Below are 26,365 nucleotides of genomic sequence, written 5' to 3'. Positions count from 1 at the left end.
GCTGCAGTTGTGGTGCTGTGCCCTGATCTAAAGCCAGACTGCACCCCACTAAGCAAGTTCTTTTGAATAAGACATTTTATAACTGTAAGATCATAGACTTTGGCCACGATAGGGAGTTTAGAGATAGGACGATTTATTAGCATCTGAGGGATCTCCTCCCTTTAGCAGTGGGAGGACATAAGCTGATTTCAAAATTCTGGGTATGGAATTGGTCAAGAGACTCAAGTTGAAAATATGAGCCACAGGTTCAGTAATAATACCAGATGCTACCTTTAAGAGGTAGGGGTCCAGGTTGTCTGGACCTGCAGACTTTTTTATGTTTATTTCCTTTAGTGCTTTATACTCAAGAAGAATTGAGGCTGTAATCACTGCCAAAGGTGCTTCAACAAAGGACTGAGTAAAGGGTCTGAACACATCTGTAAATGTGATATTTCGATTTTTATTTGTAATACATTTTAAAACATTTCTACAAACCTGTTTTTGCTTTATCATTATGGAGTATTGTGTGTAGATTGAAATGGGGAAAAAACTATTTAAGACATTTTAGAGGCTGTAACTTAACAAAATGTGGGAAAAGTGAAGGGGTCTGAATAATTTCTGAATGCACTGTAAGTTGCTAAGGATAACTGAGGAAAAGTCTTATTCTATGCTACAGCCGATTGCCATTCTTTGCTGGAGAAATCGTCAAATCCTTATGGAGCTACATTTCCTCAACCATAAAAAAACAATAGTTTCCAGTTCCATATTGTTTAATGGAGACAAATTGCTAACAACAGAAGCAGTTTTGAGGCTGTGTATTTCTAAAGCACCTGAGACATGTGTAAAGCATCAATGGATGTAAAGAGGATAAACCAAGTAATAAAGTGGCGTCTGTTTGTAATGGAAGCCCTGTGGGCCAGGTCACACTATATAGGGAATAATGAGCCACTTGGGACGCAACCATGGTGTATTATTCCCATCTGATAACCTGCAGGGAGATGAGATGTATACCCTGTCTGGGGGTTACATTGGGAACTCCCCTTATGAAACAACCCCATGAATTTCACATGTGAACACGTGAAGTGTTCCAAAAACACATGTTTTCATTTGATCACATGTGATCCTATGTGGTGTCAATGTGAAAACGTGACAACATGTAAAGAAACATGTGATCACATGAACTACACATGTGAAAACCTGATCCTGATGGGAAGTGTGATCCCAATGGCCGGAACAGAGCAAATGGAATGGCATGTATTTGATACCATTCCACCAATTTCGCTCCAGCCATTACCACGAGCCCGTTCTCCTCACTTAAGGTGCCACAAACCTACTGTGGAATGTGTCTACACCTCACATACATTAATTTATAAGCATTTCAGGACCAATAGTTACTCACTCTATTATAGATATCAGTATGTGTTGGCAAATATTCAGCACACTGGAGAAAATGATGTTCAGATAATGCACTGAATGAACTCTTGGTCATTTAATCCATGTGATAACCAATACGGTTTTGTACCATTGGTATTTGCTTGTGGTGTGAAGGACACTTTAAACCTTGGACAAATGCTATTCATCTTACAAGGATATGCTTGTTTCCTAAAATGGAATCTGACATTTGAAATCTCTTCTTTGTGCACAAAACCTTAGAATTCTTTTACTTTCTGCCCTAGTTGAGTTGAAGCCAAGAATATACTCCGTAGTCCTCTCATTACTGACCTCCAAGCTGTATGTGAGGATCTGCACATTCCCTGGAACTGTTTTCCAACTACATTTGGTAAGATCAAGCCTGATTAAAAAAAGACCAACACACATCTGATAGCCTAATATGCAATTTTACAATCGAGATAATCTTTAATTCTTGTAAAAATACCCGGGTGAGGCATTTTCTTATTAAACAGTGCCGAAGCCTTTGACAGGGGTAAATGACCTTTCTTGTTATAAAGCCCTTAGCGTTCTAGAGGAGGGGGCTAACAGGGATTAATTGCCTGCAGCAGAATTTTTTTTGAATGCAGACCCACTAAAAACACAATACACACAGACACAGACAGACACACACAGTTTTTGGGGAGTAAACATTTTTGACCATTGAAATTCAGATTTTCCCTAACCCCTAACCCGAGGACAGATCCACTGTGGATTAGTGTTAACCAAGGACAGATCCACTGTGGACTAGTGTTAACCTGAGGACAGATCCACTGTGGACTAGTGTTAACCAAGGACAGATCCACTGTGGACTAGTGTTAACCTGAGGACAGATCCACTGTGGACTAGTGTTAACCGAGGACAGATCCACTGTGGACTAGTGTTAACCGAGGACAGATCCACTGTGGACTAGTGTTAACCTGAGGACAGATCCACTGTGGACTAGTGTTAACCTGAGGACAGATCCACTGTGGACTAGTGTTAACCTGAGGACAGATCCACTGTGGACTAGTATTAACCCGAGGACAGATCCACTGTGGACTAGTATTAACCTGAGGACAGATCCACTGTGGACTAGTATTAACCTGAGGACAGATCCACTGTGGACTAGTGTTAACCTGAGGACAGATCCACTGTGGACTAGTGTTAACCTGAGGACAGATCCACTGTGGACTAGTATTAACCTGAGGACAGATCCATTGTGGACTAGTGTTAACCTGAGGACAGATCCACTGTGGACTAGTATTAACCTGAGGACAGATCCACTGTGGACTAGTGTTAACCTGAGGACAGATCCACTGTGGACTAGTGTTAACCTGAGGACAGATCCACTGTGGACTAGTGTTAACCGAGGACAGATCCACTGTGGACTAGTGTTAACCGAGGACAGATCCACTGTGGACTAGTGTTAACCGAGGACAGGTCCACTGTGGACTAGTGTTAACCGAGGACAGATCCACTGTGGACTAGTGTTAACCTGAGGACAGATCCACTGTGGACTAGTGTTACCTGAGGACAGATCCACTGTGGACTAGTGTTAACCTGAGGACAGATCCACTGTGGACTAGTGTTAACCGAGGACAGATCCACTGTGGACTAGTGTTAACCTGAGGACAGATCCACTGTGGACTAGTTTTAACCTGAGGACAGATCCACTGTGGACTAGTGTTAACCTGAGGACAGATCCACTGTGGACTAGTGTTAACCCGAGGACAGATCCACTGTGGACTAGTGTTAACCTGAGGACAGATCCACTGTGGACTAGTGTTAACCTGAGGACAGATCCACTGTGGACTAGTGTTAACCTGAGGACAGATCCACTGTGGACTAGTGTTAACCTGAGGACAGATCCACTGTGGACTAGTATTAACCCGAGGACAGATCCACTGTGGACTAGTATTAACCTGAGGACAGATCCACTGTGGACTAGTGTTAACCTGAGGACAGATCCACTGTGGACTAGTGTTAACCTGAGGACAGATCCACTGTGGACTAGTGTTAACCTGAGGACAGATCCACTGTGGACTAGTGTTAACCTGAGGACAGATCCACTGTGGACTAGTATTAACCCGAGGACAGATCCACTGTGGACTAGTATTAACCTGAGGACAGATCCACTGTGGACTAGTGTTAACCTGAGGACAGATCCACTGTGGACTAGTGTTAACCTGAGGACAGATCCACTGTGGACTAGTGTTAACCTGAGGACAGATCCACTGTGGACTAGTATTAACCTGAGGACAGATCCATTGTGGACTAGTGTTAACCTGAGGACAGATCCACTGTGGACTAGTATTAACCTGAGGACAGATCCACTGTGGACTAGTGTTAACCTGAGGACAGATCCACTGTGGACTAGTGTTAACCTGAGGACAGATCCACTGTGGACTAGTGTTAACCGAGGACAGATCCACTGTGGACTAGTGTTAACCGAGGACAGATCCACTGTGGACTAGTGTTAACCGAGGACAGGTCCACTGTGGACTAGTGTTAACCGAGGACAGATCCACTGTGGACTAGTGTTAACCTGAGGAAAGATCCACTGTGGACTAGTGTTAACCTGAGGACAGATCCACTGTGGACTAGTGTTAACCGAGGACGGATCCACTGTGGACTAGTGTTAACCGAGGACAGATCCACTGTGGACTAGTGTTAACCGAGGACAGATCCACTGTGGACTAGTGTTAACCTGAGGACAGATCCACTGTGGACTAGTGTTAACCTGAGGACAGATCCACTGTGGACTAGTGTTAACCTGAGGACAGATCCACTGTGGACTAGTGTTAACCTGAGGACAGATCCACTGTGGACTAGTGTTAACCTGAGGACAGATCCACTGTGGACTAGTGTTAACCTGAGGACAGATCCACTGTGGACTAGTATTAACCCGAGGACAGATCCACTGTGGACTAGTATTAACCTGAGGACAGATCCACTGTGGACTAGTGTTAACCTGAGGACAGATCCACTGTGGACTAGTGTTAACCTGAGGACAGATCCACTGTGGACTAGTGTTAACCTGAGGACAGATCCACTGTGGACTAGTATTAACCTGAGGACAGATCCATTGTGGACTAGTGTTAACCTGAGGACAGATCCACTGTGGACTAGTATTAACCTGAGGACAGATCCACTGTGGACTAGTGTTAACCTGAGGACAGATCCACTGTGGACTAGTGTTAACCTGAGGACAGATCCACTGTGGACTAGTGTTAACCGAGGACAGATCCACTGTGGACTAGTGTTAACCGAGGACAGATCCACTGTGGACTAGTGTTAACCGAGGACAGGTCCACTGTGGACTAGTGTTAACCGAGGACAGATCCACTGTGGACTAGTGTTAACCTGAGGAAAGATCCACTGTGGACTAGTGTTAACCTGAGGACAGATCCACTGTGGACTAGTGTTAACCTGAGGACAGATCCACTGTGGACTAGTGTTAACCTGAGGACAGATCCACTGTGGACTAGTGTTAACCTGAGGACAGATCCACTGTGGACTAGTGTTAACCGAGGACAGATCCACTGTGGACTAGTGTTAACCGAGGACAGATCCACTGTGGACTAGTGTTAACCTGAGGACAGATCCACTGTGGACTAGTGTTAACCTGAGGACAGATCCACTGTGGACTAGTGTTAACCTGAGGACAGATCCACTGTGGACTAGTGTTAACCGAGGACAGATCCACTGTGGACTAGTGTTAACCTGAGGACAGATCCACTGTGGACTAGTGTTAACCTGAGGACAGATCCACTGTGGACTAGTGTTAACCTGAGGACAGATCCACTGTGGACTAGTGTTAACCGAGGACAGATCCACTGTGGACTAGTGTTAACCTGAGGACAGATCAACTGTGGACTAGTGTTAACCGAGGGCAGATCCACTGTGGACTAGTGTTAACCTGAGGACAGATCCACTGTGGACTAGTATTAACCTGAGGACAGATCCACTGTGGACTAGTGTTAACCTGAGGACAGATCCACTGTGGACTGGTGTTAACCTGAGGACAGATCCACTGTGGACTAGTGTTAACCTGAGGACAGATCCACTGTGGACTAGTGTTAACCTGAGGACAGATCCACTGTGGACTAGTGTTAACCTGAGGACGGATCCACTATGGACTAGTGTTAACCGAGGACAGATCCACTGTGGACTAGTTTTAACCTGAGGACAGATCCACTGTGGACTAGTGTTAACCCGAGGACAGATCCACTGTGGACTAGTGTTAACCCGAGGACAGATCCACTGTGGACTAGTGTTAACCTGAGGACAGATCCACTGTGGACTAGTGTTAACCTGAGGACAGATCCACTGTGGACTAGTGTTAACCGAGGACAGATCCACTGTGGACTAGTGTTAACCTGAGGACAGATCCACTGTGGACTAGTGTTAACCTGAGGACAGATCCACTGTGGACTAGTGTTAACCGAGGACGGATCCACTGTGGACTAGTGTTAACCGAGGACAGATCCACTGTGGACTAGTGTTAACCGAGGACAGATCCACTGTGGACTAGTGTTAACCGAGGACAGATCCACTGTGGACTAGTGTTAACCGAGGACAGATCCACTGTGGACTAGTGTTAACCTGAGGACAAAACTAGGTAGGAGGATGGTGACAGCTAAGGGGTTTCAGTGAAATAGCTAAGTAACAGTTGTGCAGTAATGGCCCCAGGAGACTTGAAGTACAGTTTTCCTGCCTTTAAAGGGACAATGAATGGTATTGATGGGGATCTTATAGTGTGTTATGGTATTGGGAATATGGGTTCACATGTCAGCTATACTAGGACATAGATTTTAGCAAGCTGCATTAAAAATGCACTACTGTAATAACCAGACATAGAAATAAAGCACCAAAAAAAACTGTTACCACAACAGCAAAAACATTTACAGTACTGAAAAAGAGGATGCATTAACTAAGGTAGTCTTATGGAATGTTGCAATCAGGTGCCAATTAATGCTTTGCCTGGCCAGCTCATAGATCTGTAGCTACACAGATAAAATACTATACTTCTACGGGAGCTAATGAATGCAGTTTCACATTGAGACAGAGTGAGAGCACTTATCGAGCGTTAGGCTCGGGCAGCTTAGCTTTCCTCGAAGACATGCTAAAGGTGTTTAAAGGACCAATGCAGCCGTTTTTTATCTCAATATCAAATAATTTCTGGGTAAATATTAAGTACCTCAATTCAAATGATCAAAATATTTTTTTAAATGCTTCTTAGCAAAGAGTAATTTCTCAAGCAAGAATTTTGCTTGGAGTTTCTGGGAGTGGTCTGATTGGGGAGGGGAAAACTGAAAACTAACTGTCACGACTTCTGCCGAAGTCGTTGCCTCTCCTTGTCCGGGCGGTGTTCGGCGGTCGACTTCACCGGTCTTCTAGCCATCATCGATCCATTTTTCATTTTCCATTGGTTTTGTCTTGTCTTCCCACACACCTGTTATCAATCCCATTCATTACCTGTTGTGTATTTAACCCTCTGTTTCCCTTCATGTGTTTGTCAGAGATTGTTGTATGTCAAGTGTTGTTTTATTAGTGTATAGGTGTGCGACGGGTCCTCGTACCCATTTTATTTGATGTATGTATATTTTCTTGTGTTTGGAGCATGTCATGGACATTGATTAAAAGTCTCCATATACACTTCGTTTACTCTCCTGCGCCTGACTTCCCTGCCACCTATACACACGACGTTGACACTAACTGTTATTGGCAGAGAGGTTTGGAACTCTTTCGTATTGGTCTATTAACGAATTTACCGCCTGGTGATGTCACCAGGCAGGAAAAAACTCCATCCCACCATAACAGGCAGACATTTCAGGCAGTCTTTTCAAACAGCTCTTAAACTAAAGGGCATTATCATAATTTTCACAAGTTCACAATATAATTCCAACCTCATTGTGTAGAAATATACAGTATATAACACATGATAATCACGTTATTGACTGCACTGGGCTTCTATTCACTTTTTATACATTAACTTCTATCTCAAGTGAATGTACAACACAGAGAGGGTGCTGCCTACATACAGACCTGAAATCATGGATCACTAGTCACTTTAATAATGCCACTTTAATAATGTTTACATATCTTGCATTACTCATCTCATATATATATATATATACTGTATTTTATACCATCTATTGCATCTTGCCTATGCCGCTCGGTCATTGCTCATCCATATATTTACATGTGTATATATATATATTCCTTTACTTAGATTTGTGTTAGGTAGTTGTTGTGTAATTGTTAGATTACTTGTTAGATATTGATGCACTGTCGGAACTAGAAGCACAAGCATTTCGCTACACTCGCAATAACATCTGCTAACCATGTGTATGTGACCACAATTTGATTTGATATCAAACATGTGACAAACATTACAAAATGTACTGTTTCAAGTTAATTAGTTTGGGTTAGTTGCTATGCTAGCATGTTAGACAGCAAGCCTACGTTACTAAGCATGCGTGAGAACATTCCGTTCGATAGCACATTGTGTGTGACTGCTAGCAATAGCCTCAGCTGTTAGTGTAAGTCAGTAACCAACATAGGTGTCAGGGCCTAGCTCTTGTCAAGTAGTAGGATGTCAGACCACTGTGAGATCCATAGAGACTTGGGGAGAGGCTGTGGTCATATGTCACTGGCCTTGGGGCAGTTGTCACCCTCTCCGCTCCATGGCGACACTTATGGCAGATGGCAGGGCAGGGGGCCAGACGGTGAGGTGAATACATACAGTCAAAGGGACTCTGATGGGAGACAACAGTAAATGGGGGCTGACAATGCTCAACTGTCCCGGTCCATGGGACTGTGCCTATCCTCACTGTCCCGGTCCATGTGACTGTGCCTTTCCTCACTGTCCCGGTCCATGTGACTGTGCCTTTCCTCACTGTCCCGGTCCATGTGACTGTGCCTTTCCTCACTGTCCCGGTCCATGTGACTGTGCCTTTCCTCACTGTCCCGGTCCATGTGACTGTGCCTTTCCTCACTGCCATGGTCCATGTGACTGTGCCTTTCCTCACTGCCATGGTCCATGTGACTGTGCCTTTCCTCACTGTCCCGTTCCATGTGACTGTGCCTTTCCTCACTGCCATGGTCCATGTGACTGTGCCTTTCCTCACTGCCATGGTCCATGTGACTGTGCCTTTCCTCACGGCCATGGTCCATGTGACTGTGCCTTTCCTCACTGGTCTGTGTGACCGTGTGACAGTACACCCTGTCCTGTTTCCTCTGAGGACAGAATGGAAGGAAAATTACATTCACTTTCCTCTCAAGCAATAAATCACATGTTCAGTTTGACCTAGTCCAAAGTATTTTTCAAGAGAGAAATGTTCTTTGTAGAGTATAAACTGATATGATAGTTCTTGTTATATTTTCTCTCAGTGTTGATGGCCAAGGGTAAGAAGAATAAGAAAAATGCTGTTTATAGTGAGTCTTACTAAAAAGACAGCCCTAATTCATGAGAACACGTCATACTCTTCTGTACCTACCAGTCTTGATTTCAAGATTAAATAAACCCAGATTGGCATTTTGGGGTCAGTTAAGAAGAACGTTTTATATTGCAATCTTAACTGTTCAATTTAACTTTAGCTTTGATGTTTTGTCCAAAATTATGTACTTTAACTTCAGTGACGACTCTCGAAATACTGCACTGTGTGCAAGCACTCAACACAGGAATCCCAAAATGATACTGGTGCGATATTTATTTTAAACAAGAAATAATCTGTGTAAATCTCTACAGATCCTCTGAAACAGAACACACAAAGCCCACAATTAACACGGCCAAACCAACTAACACGACCCATATAGATTTTTAACGACTGCCAGTCCAGAACCATAAGTCCGTCAGTTCAACATTCCTCTCAATGAGGACAATCGTTAATTACATGGCTCTCCTTCTTTCAGACAGGTTTTCTTGCAAAGAAGTTCATAACAATGGTTACCTACTGTGTGACATGACATTCTAGCTTTAGTTATTAACCAAGCCATGAGGGCACAGAGTGAAATACTCAAAGGTTTCTAGAAAAGGACCCGATGAGTTGATTAAGTTGATTAATTGCTTTGAGATCTCTCCTGGGGTCTTGGTTCCTTGAGCAAGAAATCACTGGAAAATAGGTCTAGACGCCACCAGTCTGCCAGATTATTACATTGCTAATTACGGACTTGAAAATTCATATTTTTCATATTACTTGAAAATGCTTGTTATTCTGACTTGAAAATTCTTATTAATTCCTACAAAAAAATCCTCTGCATTGTAGAGTATAGAGATACCAACATTACCACTTTATCTAAAACGAGAAACAATACCCTTCCTTGCTGTTTCCACAGTTCACATAGAGGTAAGGACAACATTGCAACATGGGCTATGTTTGAACATGGGAGTTCTGTAGGTTGACCTTGATGAACAAAAAGCTTGCTCTACCACTAAGCAGGCTAAATGCATGATTTCCTTGAGGCAAAGGCTATGTTGCTAGTAGCCAAGTCAGGGAGACACTGACAGAGTGTCTCTGAAGGCCTCTCTCTCTCTCTCTCTCTTTTTCTCTCTCTCTTCGATATGACATAACCCAGATGTAGTGTGTTTGTCAGTTCAGCTCGTAATGCTCAGCCAACGACACCAGGCAGGTGTCTCTGCAGAGTTGTTTTAGACAGCCAGACACCTCTGCAGAGCACAGTATAATATGATCATTAACTTCATACCAGACAATGGTTGTGTTGGGATTTTTCCTTAAAAAAAAAGATCGATATTGATTGAATACATGAACAAAAATGTACATCTCAAAAAAGTGTATTCACTCAATGGAATTGGTTTTCTAACATAACAGATTTTCCAGAACTCCTCATTGCAGTTATGTGTTTTTGCCATCAAATACTATTTACCATGGGATAACGCTTACAGAGAACATACTCAAGCAATACAAAAACAATTAACACAAATATCTTTGTTTTATCACACTCTTTCAAAAGGCGTTTTTTTCTAACTGTTTTTTCAATTTTTTATCTGCTTTTTTCCAGGGAAATGTTGTCTACGCTGATGGTGACAGGAGGGTGTACAGTTCTCCACAACAGATTTGGCTGATCAGAGGAACACTTCCCCTGGGTCTGACAACACTTTCTCTGGGTCTGACTCTCTTCTCCAGGGGAAGGGGGGGATGTAGAGTGGGACACTCAACTCCACTTCCAGACACACTTGTTTGAAGTTGCAGGAGGAGCATCGAAACCCACAGAAAGAGTGAATCAATGGAGGCATGATAATTCCTTGCTGGAGCAAGAGTTGGAGGGAGATATAAAAGAAGACAACATGCTGTGCAGCTAACAGCTAACAGCTAACAGCTAACAGCAAACAGCTAACAGCAAACAGCTAACGAGCCTCTGTGTGTGAATAATGGTGTGACGGTTCCCAAGGACTCCTGGTACAATTTGATGGTGGAAAAAGAAGGGGATGGCGAGGAGGATGGAAGAGTAGAAGATTCTGGGTGTTCAGGGGTTAGAGATTTGTCCCGAGCCATTCCGCAGGACACGATGATACGCATCTCTCCACTTAATTAGAGAAGAACTATTGAAGGGGTGAAATTAAACGAGTTGAAATGAAAGAGAACGAGAGATGGGAGGATTATCCTCCAGTAATTATCATAGATATTAGATGGCTGGTTGCACAACGCCTCTCCAGTTAGAGTTCACCTTTTAATGATCAAGTGACTCACTGATGATGTTGGAGATAGGAAATATTAGAATATTACATTAACTTTACTAAGTGTTTTTCTGTCAGATCTTGTATTACATTTCCCCCGGCTGAGCGTCTTCTATTGAAACTCAAGGATTGGACATTAGATTGGAGATTATTAAGACTTTGAGTGAACAGTGAGTTCTCATGTAGAAGAAAAGAAAGCCAAACATCCTCTCGGTGAACTCTGCTGGAAGTCCTTTTATTAGACAATTATTTTGGCTGGCAAACATTAATGATCTTCCAACGTTTCCCTGTAATTGTTTGATCTGACAGCCAACTGCTGAAACACTAATGCATTACTTTTTGATCTCCTTTCTAGATTTATTTAGCTGTCTGTGTAAACAAGTGGATAATAATTCTGCCAGCCTAACAAGGATATAGATTTTATTTGCATTATACAGCTCTGCAGTATCATTTGACATACGGTTGGATGTTTACATTGTAAAAAGAAAAAACCCTGTGGTATTTTACAATGTTCAAGATGTTGGATCATATTTTCTGTTTGACATTTTATATTTATTGAAGCCTCCTTCAAGTCTCCCTGTACGGACATCTTTAGTTCCTTTATCCAGACACCCATTGTACCTGTACAATGAAATGTGCCGTTTCGGCTCAGTGTAACAGACAAGTTAATGAGCGTAAACACTTTCCTTCTGTACTGTCCTCCTCTTCTCTTCTTGTCTTCTCTATAGGGAGGGCTGCACTGTTAAGTGCCTCACGAAAGAGATTATTCCAAGATTACAGAGGCACCTACAGTTGCCATGGAGACTCGCTTCGCTTGTCTCAAGGTGGTATGCAGAACACTCGAATCCTCTGACTTCTCGTCGTTTACCGTCTGACCGTTGGCAGTGTTTAAGGGGCTGCCTGTGGAAACTGTAAAACGATGGATGTGTGGAGGAAGAGATGTGGTGAAAGGACATTCTCTGTTTCTGTCACACATTATTAAGGGCTAACACAGCAAACCAACAGAACGTAATTACCTCAGCGCACAGCTGACACAATGAATGTGCCGGAAACCATAAAAATACTCTATTGGAAATTAGCCGTGAAGGCCGTGGAGTCATCACAATGAGCCTTCAAATAAAACACCAATGTGGAACAGAGAAGAGCTGGAGGAGAGGAGCCAACCTGGGAAGTAGATAGGTGGAATAGACCTTCAGTATAGTTATCTAAAGTCACTCTCTCCTATGCTTAGCTAATGATATTCCACCACTCACTGCAGGCTACAACTTCATGTGTGGATTATTTGTTGGACAATGACAAAGATTGAGATTGTCCACAGTTGCAATTTATAATCTACATGTAGGCTGGGAAAGTCAGAGAGAGAAAACTATGAAAAATGTACTGCGGACGTTCTCCGGTGACGGAGAGAAGCTGTGTCTTTCTACGGGTGGGTTTAATTGACTGTGCCTTTGCTAATGTAGTTATTTTCATCCTTTGGAGAGCTGTGATCTCCTTGTGATAAGCGTACCCTTCTGATGGCCTGTGTAATCTTCCCCTGTGGAGCATATAGATCACACACAGACAGGGGACTGGCGCGTGCCGCTCTTCTTGAACTTCATACAGACATGGGACTGGCGCATGACGCCCTTATTGACCTTGAGACAGACATGGGACTGCCCCGTGCCGCTCATCCTGACCTTCACACAGACAGGGTCATTCCTCCCCACTGCAAACCCTGCCCCTCAGCACATTCCACGCACGCACGCACGCACACACACACGCACGCACGCACGCACACACACACACACACACTCTTTCCAACCAATTACACTTGTCTCCCCTTTTCCCTATTTTGCCTCTCTCCTCCTCCCCCTGACCATTCTCTCCTCCTCCCCCTGACCCCTGTCTCCTCCTCCCCCTGACCGTTCTCTCCTCCTCCCCCTACCCCTGTCTCCTCCTCCCCCTGACCCCTGTCTCCTCCTCCCCTCCCCTGAACCCTCTCTCCTCCCCCTCTGACCCCTCTCTCCTCCCCCGACCCTTCTCTCCTCCTCCCCCTGACCCCTGTCCCTCCTCCCCCTCCCCCTGACCCCGTCTCCTCCTCCTCCTCCCCCTCCCCCTGAGCCCTCTATCCTCCTCCCCGTGACCCCTCTCTCCTCCCCCCTGACCCCTCTCTCCTCCTCCCCCTGACCCCTCTCTCTTCCCCCCCGACCCTTCTCTCTTCCCCCCCGACCCTTCTCTCATCCTCCCCATGACCCCTCTCTCCTCCTCCCCCTAACCCCTCTCTCCTCCTCCCCCTGACCCCTCTCTCCTCCTCCTCCTGAACCCTCTCTCCTCATCCTCCTGACCCTTATCTCCTCCTCCCCCTGACCCCTGTCTCCCTCTCCTCCTCCCCCTCCCCCTGAACCCTCTCTCCTCCCCCTGACCCCTCTCTCCTCCTCCCCTTGACCCCTCTCTCCCCCTCCCCCTGAACCCTCTCTCCTCCTCCCCCTGACCCCGTTCTCCTCCTCCTCCTGATCCCTCTCTCCTCCTCCTGATCCCTCTCTCCTCCTGACCCCTCTCTCCTCCTCCCCCTTACCCCTTACCCCTCTCTCCTCCTCCCCCTTACCCCTCTCTCCTCCTCCTCCTGACCCCTCTCTCCTCCTCCTGAACCCTCTCTCCTCCTCCCCCTGACCCCTCTCTCCTCCTCCCCCTGACCCCTATCTCCACTATCTCCTCCACCACACTCTGTTTCAGCGACTTGATTAATTAAGCAGATCTGCTGACGGTGCCAGCCAGCGCAGTTCGGCATGTCCTTATAATTCCATTATTAACGGCAACCATGAAAAACAAATAGACTCCCAGCGAAGGGAGCTCTGGGCACAATGCCTCTAACTCCAGCATTCCCTCTCCTCCCTTGTATTGCATCGTTCTTCCTCTCCTCTCCTTTCCTCTACTCCCTTCTCTTCTCCGGCCGTGACCCCACTCTCCGACAAAGTCTCAGGAGGAGTTGGGATATGCAAAAAAAACATCTAATTAATACAAGTGTGAAATAGGACAAAAATAAGCACAATAGAGAAATACTGTACGCACATACAGTGTGTAAGAGTCAGTGTACATTTATCTCAGCTCCACCACAGGCACTGCGACAGAGACAACAGCTATTCGACGGCCATCACTTATTCTGCTTTGTAAAGAACAAGAGGTCTCTTCTTCTTTTGGCTGAGTCAAGCTCTCCAACTTTCCATCATTCATGAATGCTACTATTTGTTAAATACTCACTGGGCCAAAATTCAAGCAGATATTTTTCAGACCAGGTCTGTCAGGAGGGTTTTGAATAAATGTCCAATTCCCTTCATGCTATAACTGTACAGTTATAATCACAGACCATTTTTCAGTCAGAAAAATATCTGCTTGAATTTTGTCCCAGTGACTAAAGCAACAGGATGATGGAGACAGAAGAAAATAAACAACAACGCTATGCTGAACTGTCAGATGCCTAAGTAGACAAAGTAGATCAATGCAAATACCATCACTTCCTGAGGGGGGTTTCTAAAGCCAAATACCATCACTTCCTGATAAGGGGTTTCTAAAGCCAGATACCATCACTACCTGATGGGGGTTTCTAAAGCCAAATACCATCACTACCTGATTGGGGTTTCTAAAGCCAAATACCATCACTACCTGATTGGGGTTTCTAAAGCCAAATACCATCACTACCTGATGGGGGTTTCTAAAGCCAAATACCATCACTTCCTGAGGGGGGTTTCTAAAGCCCAAAATACCATCACTACCTGATGGGGGTTTCTAAAGCCAAATACCATCACTTTCTGATGGGGGTTTCTAAAGCCAAATACCATCACTTCCTGATGGGGGTTTCTAAAGCCAAATACCATCACTTCCTGATGGGGGTTTCTAAAGCCAAATACCATCAGTACCTGATGGGGGTTTCTAAAGCCAAATACCATCAGTACCTGATGGGGGTTTCTAAAGCCAAATACCATCACTTCCTGATAGGGGTTTCTAAAGCCAGATACCATCGCTTCCTGATTGGGGTTTCTAAAGCCAGATACCATCACTTCCTGATTGGGGTTTCTAAAGCCAAATACCATAACTTCCTGATTGGGGTTTCTAAAGCCAGATACCATCACTTCCTGATTGGGGTTTCTAAAGCCAGATACCATCGCTTCCTGATTGGGGTTTCTAAAGCCAGATACCATCACTTCCTGATGGGGTTTCTAAAGCCAAATACCATCACTTCCTGATAGGGGTTTCTAAAGCCAGATACTATCACTTCCTGATAGGGGTTTCTAAAGCCAAATACCATCACTTCCTGATAGGGGTTTCTAAAGCCAGATACCATCACTACCTGGGTGGGGCGTTTCTAAAGCCAAATACCATCACTTCCTGAGGGGGGTTTCTAAAGCCAAATACCACCACTTCCTGAGGGGGGTTTCTAAAGCCAAATACCATCACTTCCTGATGGGGGTTTCTAAAGCCAGATACCATCACTTCCTGGGTGGGGCGTTTCTAAAGCCAAATACCATCACTTCCTGAGGGGGGTTTCTAAAGCCAAATACCACCACTTCCTGAGGGGGGTTTCTAAAGCCAAATACCATCACTTCCTGAGGGGGGTTTCTAAAGCCAAATACCATCAGTACCTGATGGGGGTTTCTAAAGCCAAATACCATCACTTCCTGATGGGGGTTTCTAAAGCCAAATACCATCACTACCTGAGGAGGGTTTCTAAAGCCAGATACCATCACTTCCTGATGGGGGTTTCTAAAGCCAGATACCATCACTACCTGAGGAGGGTTTCTAAAGCCAGATACCATCACTTCCTGATGGGGGTTTCTAAAGCCAGATACCATCACTTCCTGGGTGGGGCGTTTCTAAAGCCAAATACCATCACATCCTGAGGGGGGTTTCTAAAGCCAAATACCACCACTTCCTGAGGGGGGTTTCTAAAGCCAAATACCATCACTTCCTGAGGGGGGTTTCTAAAGCCAAATACCATCACTTCCTGAGGGGGGTTTCTAAAGCCAAATACCATCACTTCCTGAGGGGGGTTTCTAAAGCCAAATACCATCACTACCTGAGGGGGGTTTCTAAAGCCAGATACCATCACTTCCTGATTGGGGTTTCTAAAGCCAGATACCATCACTTCCTGATTGGGGTTTCTAAAGCCAGATACCATCACTTCCTGATTGGGGTTTCTAAAGCCAAATACCATCACTTCCTGATTGGGGTTTCTAAAGCCAGATACCATCACTTCCTGATTGGGGTTTCTAAAGCCAGATACCATCGCTTCCTGATTGGGGTTTCTAAAGCCAGATACCATCACTTCCTGATTGGGGTTTCTAAAGCCAAATACCATAACTTCCTGATTGGGGTTTCTAAAGCCAGATACCATCACTTCCTGATTGGGGTTTCTAAAGCCAGATACCATCGCTTCCTGATTGGGGTTTCTAAAGCCAGATACCATCACTTCCTGATTGGGGTTTCTAAAGCCAAATACCATCACTTCCTGATAGGGGTTTCTAAAGCCAGATACCATCACTTCCTGATAGGGGTTTCTAAAGCCAAATACCATCACTTCCTGATAGGGGTTTCTAAAGCCAAATACCATCACTTCCTGATAGGGGTTTCTAAAGCCAAATACCATCACTTCCTGATAGGGGTTTCTAAAGCCAAATACCATCACTTCCTGATTGGGGTTTCTAAAGCCAGATACCATCACTACCTGATGGGGGTTTCTAAAGCCAGATACCATCACTTCCTGATTGGGGTTTCTAAAGCCAGATACCATCACTTCCTGAGGGGGGTTTCTAAAGCCAAATACCATCACTACCTGATTGGGGTTTCTAAAGCCAGATACCATCACTTCCTGAGGGGGGTTTCTAAAGCCAGATACCATCACTACCTGATTGGGGTTTCTAAAGCCAGATACCATCACTACCTGATTGGGGTTTCTAAAGCCAGATACCATTACTACCTGATGGGGGTTTCTAAAGCCAGATACCATCACTACCTGATGGGGGTTTCTAAAGCCAGATACCATCACTACCTGATTGGGGTTTCTAAAGCCAGATACCATCACTACCTGATGGAGGTTTCTAAAGCCAAATACCATCAGTACCTGATGGGGGTTTCTAAAGCCAAATACCATCACTTCCTGATAGGGGTTTCTAAAGCCAAATACCATCAGTACCTGATGGGGGTTTCTAAAGCCAAATACCATCACTTCCTGATAGGGGGTTCTAAAGCCAAATACCATCAGTACCTGATGGGGGTTTCTAAAGCCAAATACCATCATTACATTTTACATTTTAGTCATTTTTTTTTTTTTTTTCACCTTTATTTAGGTAGGTAGGCAAATTGAGAACACGTTCTCATTTACAAGTGCGACCTGGCCAAGATAAAGCAAAGCAGTTCGACACATTCAACAACACATAGTTACACATGGAGTAAAACAAACATACAGTCAACAATACAGTGAAAAATAAGTCTATATACAATATGAGCAAGTGAGGTGAGATAAGGGAGGTGAAGGCAAACAAAATATATATATAAATAAATAAAAATATAAAAAGGCCATGGTGGCGAAGTAAATACAATATAGCAAGTAAAAAAAAAAATTTTTAGCAGACGCTCTTATCCAGAGCGACTTAGAGTGCATACATTTAATTACATTTTTACATACTGAGACAAGGATATCCCTACCAGCCAAACCCTCCCTAACCAGGACGACACTATGCCAATTGTGCGTCGCCCCACGGACCTCCCGGTTGCGGCCGGCTGCGACAGAGCCTGGGCGCGAACCCAGCCCAGCCTGGGCGCGAACCCAGAGACTCTGGTGGCGCAGATGCAGTGCCCTAGACCACTGCGCCACCCGGGAGGCCAATCACTTCCTCAGTTCCATCACTTCCTCAGGGGAGTTTCTAAAGCCAAACTGAACTCCAACTTTGGAATGAAATCTGCTATGGAACAGAACCCTCTCCCTACACAACAGCATCTGCAGCACGGGGCTCTTACCAGTGAATGTTCTTGTCCAGTATATCTACCAAGCATGGCATCCACAGGGAGAGCTTGTGTGGAAACACCTGAGCTAACCTGGCATCTCAACTTAATTTCTCTTTCACAAGGGAGAACAACTCATCGCAGGAATATCCATCTATAGAATATAAACCATAACACAAGATGAGCCTCTTCTTAATAAATAGTCCCACTCCTTGTTTTAGTCTTATGTAGCACATCAGCCTTGAACAATGTCTGATCAATGACATGTTTTATTAGTCCCAACCCTCTCCTTCATCCCCCTGTTAAACATCAGTTATACCCTCCTCCAAACAGACCCACAGCCAGCCATGCTCACAGCCCATCTGGAGGCTGAAAGCAAAGTAACGGTATAATGACAACAATGATTACACTAAAACCCAATTATTACTACTGTATGGTTAATGACTGTTGAGGCTTAATGGACCTGTGTTTTTTGCGAAAGCCTTCAAAATTGTCCCACGCAATCTACTGCTAACGGCCTGATTATCGGCTTTGTCCAATTGGGTGGACCGTCCATTTCGGTCTGGGCTATCCATTTTGGGACTCGGATCGCATATCTTGTTTCTAATCATACTGGCTGAAATGTATGGGGGAGAGATGGTGGGTTGGTGGTGTAGAGATGGCCTCTCAGAGGTAACGCAACTCCAGTCATAGGGTGGTTTTGTCAGCCTCTGTTCCAGCCCAAATCCAAACTGCCGTTATTGTCTGTGTGATTAGGCTTTATTAGTCCCGATGACCAGGTGCTCTCAGCCACGGCTCAGCACAGCTCAGAGGCCTATAATGAGGCCTGGCTTGGCAAACAGGGCAGAGGATTGCCAGATTGTTGCGTAGCCTGAGCCAGGTTTATCTGGTCTGATCCGGTCTTATCCTGATGAGGTGGCCTGAGAGAGGGGGAAAGAGAAAGAGAGAGAAAGAGAGCGAGATAGAGATAGATTGAGAGGGAGGGAGAAGTGAATTTAAAGCTGGACTTACGAAAAGCAGTGTAGAACTCGTGCAGAGTGAGGTGTCCGTCGTTGTTGTAATCATCGTAGCGGAGCAGGTCCTGCATGGTACACTCCAGCAGACTGTCCTCCAGGTGCTCCTTCATAGAGATCTGGACAGGAGGATGGAAACCATAGACTGTATTACAATGATTATATTCCATGATTCACATTCTAGTTCTGGATATATACCATGGGACCAAGTCGCATATAACAACTGTCTTCCTTTATTCCCTTAGCGGTCTTACTTCTTCTCTTAACCTTTATTTTAGCCTTGTTCTATGTTTAATTCCTTTGGGAAAAGAACAGGTGCAAACTATGCACTTGGTGAGTCTTAAATCTGGCCCCATTCTGTACCATCTATAGAGGGAGGAAGAACCAGTCCGCAGAGCAAGTGAAATACTGCTTTACACACTGAGAGAACTGATGATGACATTTAGTGACATTTCTTTCCATTTCTTTCATTTCTCTGATCTTGGATGGATATCTTCCTTAAAACAGAATTTATAAATGTTAAAAATTGAAATGTCTCTTGGCTATGAGTCAAGATTAATAACTGCCAACCATGATTTGATCAGATCTTCAATCAGATCTTTAAAAATGCTGAGATGCGAGAAATTGTTCTTAATGTATTCCACGTCGATCCTGTCTCCTCAAAGTATAAAAGTGCAAAGAATGTGTCCCAAATGGCACTCTGTTCCCTACATAGATCAAAAGTATTGCACTATTATAGAGGGAATAGGGTGCCAATTGGGAGGCAGACAGTCTTTTTTTTGTTTAATGGGACATAGAGTGATTTTTTAAATAGATCACAAAACTACACATCGCTTTAGTATAGAAAGTCACACATTTAATAATCCCATCCTAATTTTCCAATTCAATTTGATAATTAGCAGTGGCTCACCCACATGTTAAAGCAAAGTTGTTATTCTAAGCTTTTCCGTTTTGTTCAATATAGTATATACAGTGTATTCGAAAAGTATTCAGACCCCTTGACAGTTTTCACATTTTGTTACGTTATAGCCTTATTCTAAAAATGAATTAAAAAACATTTTCTCTCATTAATCCACACACAATACCTTATAATGACTAAGCGAAAACTGTTTTTTAGAAATGTTTGCAAATGTATTAAATATCAAAAACAGAAATACCGTATTTACATAAGTATTCAGACCCTTTGCTATGAGACTCGAAATTGAGCTCAGGTGCATCCTGTTTCAATTGATCATCCTTGAGCTATTTCTATAACTTGATAGAGACCACCTGTTGTAAATTCAATTGATTGGACATGATTTGGAAAGGCACACACCTGTCTATAGAAGGTCCCACAGTTGACAGTGCATGTCAGAGCAAAACCCAAGCCATGAGGTTGAAGGAATTGTCTGTAGAGTTAGTTCCGAGACAGGATTGTGTTGAGGCACAGATCTGGGGAAGGGTACCAAAAAATGTCTGCAGCATTGAAGGTCCCCAAGAACACAGTGGCCTCCATCATTCTTAAATGGAAGAAGTTTGGATCCAAAAAGACTCTTCCTAGAGCTGGCCGCCTGGCCAAACTGAGAAATCGGGGGAGAAGGAACCAAGAATCTAATGGGCTCTCTGACACACCTTCAGAGTTCCTCTGTTGAGATGGGAGAACCTTCCGGAAGGCCAACCATCTCTGCAGCACTCCACCAATCAGGCCTTTATAGTAGAGTGGCTAGACGGAAGAACTCCTCAGGAAAAGGCACATGACAGCCCACTTGGAGGTTGCTAAAAGGCACCTAAAGGACTCTTAGAGAAATTAGATTATCTGGTCTGATGAAACCAAGATTGAACTCTTTGGACTGAATGCCAAGCGTCACGTCTGGAGGAAACCTGGCACCATCCCTATGGTGAAGCATGATGGTGGCAACGTCATGCTGTGGGGTTGTTTTTCAGCGCAAGGGACTGGGAGACTAGTCAGGATCAAGGGAAAGATGAACGGAGCAAAGTACAAAAAGATCCTTGATGAAAAACCTGCTCCAGAGCGCTTAGGACCTCAGACTGGGACAAAGGTTAATCTTCCAACAGGACAACAACCCTAAGCACACAGCCAAGACAACGCAGGAGTGGCTTCGGGACACGTCTCTGAATGTCCTTGAGTGGCCCAGAGCCCTGACTTGAACCTGATCTAACATTTTTGGAGAAACCTGAAAATAGCTGTTCAGCGACGCTCCCCATTCAACCTGACAGACCTTGAGAGGATCTGGAGAGAAGAATGGGAGAAACTCCACAAATATAGGTGTTCCAAGCTTGTAGTGTCATACTCAAGAAAAATCGAGGCTGTAATCGCTGCCAAAGGTCCTTCAAGAAAGTACTGAGTAAAGGGTCTAAATACTTATGTAAATGTGATATTTAGTGGTCTGAATACTTTCCAAATGCACTTTAGGCTATGATCACCTACAGATCACCTACTCATTGGTCTAAAACATTTCCACAGGTCACAATTTTAATTATACCATTATCATTTTGTAATTAATTTTGAACGATAGCATTGTGTTGAGCGAGAACAAGAGGTTCACCCTAACCTTTCTCAAAGAAAGGTAATTAACCAACTCTAACTACGTTTTGTTTCATTAAGTAGGCTGAACTGGTCCCATTGGGCCCTGGTCAAAAGTAGTGCACTATATAGGGAATAGTAGTAGTACTAATCACCCATGGGTGGAGATTCATCCAAAAACACAAGTCAGTGTGGCCCTGATGATTATGCCCACTGTAATCTAATTCTCTGAGAAGTACACACCTGTGCCAACTCGTCACTTCCTAGACGGCCGTCCCGGTCCACGTCCAGGTACTTAAACATGGTGTCCACCAGGGCTCTCTTCTGGTCCATGTCTCTCAACGTGTTCCTGTCCCCGCCGGTTAGGACTTTAGGCTGCATATCTAGCAGCATACTCTTCAGCTTGTTGTACTCTGCCATGGTGCACGTGTCCCCTATAAAAGCACAACACAGACTTTCAATTAACCTGTGTGTGTGTGTGTGTGTGTGTGTGCGTGTGTGTGTGTGTGTGTGTGTGTGTGTGTGTGTGTGTGTGTGTGTGTGTGTGTGTGTGTGTGTGTGTGTGTGTGTGTGTGTGTGTGTGTGTGTGTGTGTGTGTGTGTGTGTGTGTGTGTGTGTGTGTGTGTGTGTGTGTGTGTGCGCAAGCTTGCTTTTGTACGAGTTGCAGTGTTCCTGTGTATCTGCTTGCATAATATGTTTGACAGTGTTTCCGCACAGGGGGTCCAATTAATTATATTTAATCTTCCAATCCACATGAAAGCAAAAGGTAAACAGTCTCATTGAGATACTTTCGATGGTTTTGTCCTATTTCACTTGCTGAGGGATTAACACCCATGTTTCAAACACAGCATCAAATCCTGCCTGGTTTGTTTCCTAGCCCCCTGATGAATATGTACAGAGGAATGGAGGAGCCTAGATTAATCAAGTGAAGCTGAGAGTGTGTTTATTCCTTACTTAAAGTTATGCAAACACAGGCCACCCACTGCGTGCCTCTTTAGGACTTAATATGAATGGAGAGCATCACTCCGCTCCCCCTTCCCTCCTCTCCCTCCATCAACTTAGTCCTTCCCTCCTCCAACTCAGCTGCCTGTGATAGTTGACAGGAGGTTGGAGAGGTGCCTGTGTATCTCTGCCAAGTGATGAGCGCACAAAATATTAAAAGCTCATTGATATGAAGTCATTAGAAAATGTCCCCTGATCGCTGCAAAGAGCCATACCCTTTCCGGCGAGGACAAGAGATGGATTGCAATGCCTAATTCAGATTATGAACTGGGTGGTTCGAGCCCTGAATGCTGATTGGCTGACATCTGTGGTATATCAGACCATATACCACGGGTTTGACAAAACATTTATTTTTACTGCTCTAATTACGTTGGTAATCAGTTTATAATAGCAATAAGGCACCTCAGGGGTTTGTGATTCATGGCCAATATACCATGGCTAAGGGTTGTGTCAAGGCACTCAGCGTTGTCTAAGAACAGCCCTTAGCCGTGGTATATTACCATATACCAAACCCCCTCTGACCTTATCGCTTAAGTAGACTTCAACGTCAATTAATGACGTCCAGAGCGTCCAGCCTGCAGGCCTCCTGGTAGGTAAACAGGTAAAACAGCAGTACTGATTCCGCAACATCATATCTGTTAACCTTCCTGTCACTCCTGCAAGCTCATCCAGAGTTCTGTTAAAGGGACAACAAGCAGTTGCTACATCCATTTTTGGACTTAGATTAATGATATGCACCCATTGATTCTTGAAGAATATAACTTATAAATGCCTCATGAGCTTAGTTTAACTGTCATACCCTATCAGAACCTAAAATATAAGCTTGCTTTACTTCAATGTTTGTAAACAAAGTAAATATAAACAAACACTATATATCCTCAAAACATGGTTAAAAATCGACTTTTTATATTATTGATGGTCAGTCATAACATCCATAGTTCTGTCTATGAATTTGAGAGTGATTACATTTCTCCAGCCTCATCCGGTAGCTTTTTACCGGCAACTGCCAATTGCCGCTTTAAGGCTCTAGAAGGAAGGAATGTCTCCTACATTGCTTTTTGGTGACACACAGAGGCCTGATGACTAAATTATGTTCCTTTCTTCTTCAGAACATGACCGACCCAAACAAACCAGACCTTTATGGGCACTATTTTGCCTACCCTGTATTGTCTGTTTGAGCGAAACTTGTGCCGTTGAAAAGACCCGCCGCTGGCACTTCTCTGGTGCTATCCATTAGCATGACATGGGGTCATTTCAATGCACCAGCCCTTTCTCTTCTCCTGCATTCAGTGGCTGATCAATCATTGATGAACCTGCCAGGAAGATGGGGAGGGATTCTATTTTCAAGTTTTCAAATCCGGTAATGAAGTACATCTATCAAGGTGGTGGTGTGAGGAGAAAGGTCAATGGTGATACGGGATAAGTTGTTATGACACGCCATTAATCCAGGATCCTCAATTATCTCCTCGCTTTTTGCGGGGAATAGATCTCATGACCTTTCACAGACATCCGGCCATCCGCAGCGGTCCACGGCATGCAAGAGGCAATCACGTCAAGGTCTCGGCTAAATCCCTGTTCAACGTTATTCCTTCAGGGGGGATGGAGTGTGCCACGGATCAGACACCAGGGATCATCACATAGTCAGTCATCATCGCTGCTTTCAAAGGAAATGAAAATCAAGGACTGCAAACCAGCGATGTACATTGTTTTCTTTATCCATTTGTTGAGATGAATGTCCTTATTTTCACCAGTGATGCTCAGTGATGTCCCCTGCATCTCCTAGCAATAAGTATTTCTCATTCTGCTGAACCCAGCAGCTAAGGAATCAGACTATCTTACAGTATATCCTCCTGTCACTGAAGTTGTACTGTACTTGGGGCTGAAATTCACTTTACTGCCTGTTTGAAATATTAGCTGCTTAAGTGAGCAATCCGAACCTGATGTCCATGTCCGGGAGACAACACCCAGTGCAATTCTGCTGTTCAACCGAGAACAACCTCAGAGCTCCCTTTTTCTAATGTCAGGAAGAAGAAGAAACTAGCCACCATGCTGCTACAGGGACAATGTGTGAACTGGTCAACTACATTTACAAGGATACATTAGAATATATAGCGCAGATACACTGAAAAAAAGAAGAGAGTATCTAATCGAACTATTAAAAATGACAAAAATAATATAATTCAATTGAAAGAGTAGGTGTCTGAAGGCCTCTGTCACGCCCTGACCTTAGTTATCTATGTTTTCTTTATTATTTTGGTTAGGTCAGGGTGTGACGAGGCTGGGTATGCTTGTTTTTGTATTCTAGGTTTTTTGTAGATCTAGGGGTTTTGGTATGTCTAGGTAATTGTAGGTCTATGGTGGCCTGAATTGGTTCCCAATCAGAGGCAGCTGTTTATCGTTGTCTCTGATTGGGGATCATATTTAGGTTGCCATTTTTCCTTTTGGTTTTGTGGGTTCGTATTCTATGTTTAGTTGCCTGTCTGCAGTAGCCATATTAGCTTCACGGTTCGTTTTGTTATTTTGTTCGTTTTGTTCAGTGTTGATTCTTTAAATAAAGAAGAATGTACGCTTACCACGCTGCGTCTTGGTCTCCTCCTTACAACAGCCGTGACAGCCTCCTTATATCTGTTCTGATTCGGAGGTATCAGACACAAGCGAGTAAAAGCATATTCTAATACATCAGCTGATGGAATCTTACTACAATGCCTCAAGGGCGTGAGTGGTGCTCCTGTTTGATTTATGATAGCTTGACCTCCATGGGCTGAGATGATTGGGTTATTTATCGCCATGCCGTCTGTGTCCTGCTAATGCAGAAAGATTGACTTCCCTCTTGGGTAATTATGGAGATGATAGATACTTTCCTCACTCCACTTGAGCGACATCAGGTCGCAAGTCATCGTCTTCATCCCTAATAGCACCCTATTCCTTGTGTGGTGCTATGAGTTCTATGAGCCCTGGTCAAAAGTAGTCCACTATATTGGGAATAGGGTGCCATTTGGGATGCAGACGGTGAATCAATGCCTGGTCAGGGGTCCTTTGAGAGTTATATGTTGCATGGACATTGCCCTCGTTGAGACATGAGCCAATTAAATACTTGACCGTTTAATTTAGACATAAGTTCTCACAGTGCAAGCCTATAACTATCGCCCAAAGCCAACTAAAGTAGCCTGCGATGCAGCATCTACCGGCAGCCACATACTGTAATGTAATAGAGAACACTTTACTTCTGTCTCAATCTGCCAGGGTAAATAAAGTACATGTAGTCAAAAGACAAATCAACAACACAGAGACCACTTAAAAACCCCATCTCTCTTTTCAACCCAACTCAACAAATACATAATCTATGCTGTCACATGTGACTGCAGTGAAACGGGAATGTTTGCCATAAGAGCTCTGCCAAGGGAAAACTATAGCTTTTGTTTTGTGGCAATTGTGACAACAATCTGTGTTTATTACAAGAACAAGCCAGAAGGAATGGCAAGCTACATAAGAGAAACAATCAATGTTCCAAGCACGTCTTGAGATCCCAGTCTTCATATTATTTAAGTGGTGGATGTGGCATGGTGTCATGCATTAAGTATTGCCATTGACACAATGCCTCAGAATGCACCTAGCCCAATAACTCAACCATATAAAGCCTATATTCTCCATTTTTCACCAGCTAATAGATGTTTACTTCTATTGGCGTTTCTTGAATGAATCCATGCTCTGAAAATCCAATCAACTCCCAATAGCAATGCCATGTTGGGTAGCAAGATGCCC

General features: G+C 44.1%; 1 protein-coding gene across 1 annotated transcript in view; it reads right to left on the bottom strand.

Annotated features, from left to right (window-relative positions):
• LOC129868196 (follistatin-related protein 4-like) overlaps positions 1 to 26,365 on the bottom strand; it is a 234,638-nt gene that overhangs the window by 55,967 nt on the left and 152,306 nt on the right. Inside the window, exons 5-6 of the mRNA XM_055941940.1 lie at positions 21,845 to 22,035; positions 19,076 to 19,196 (exon numbers count right to left, since the gene is read on the bottom strand). Of these exons, the coding sequence (XP_055797915.1) occupies positions 19,076 to 19,196; positions 21,845 to 22,035 (312 nt within the window). The remainder of the gene's footprint in view (positions 1 to 19,075; positions 19,197 to 21,844; positions 22,036 to 26,365) is intronic.

This window comes from Salvelinus fontinalis, chromosome 13 (genome assembly GCF_029448725.1).
Source record: "Salvelinus fontinalis isolate EN_2023a chromosome 13, ASM2944872v1, whole genome shotgun sequence".
In the NCBI taxonomy this organism is placed as follows: domain Eukaryota; kingdom Metazoa; phylum Chordata; class Actinopteri; order Salmoniformes; family Salmonidae; genus Salvelinus; species Salvelinus fontinalis.
Note: the sequence above shows the minus strand (reverse complement) of the source record. Positions and strands in the feature narration are given on the sequence as shown.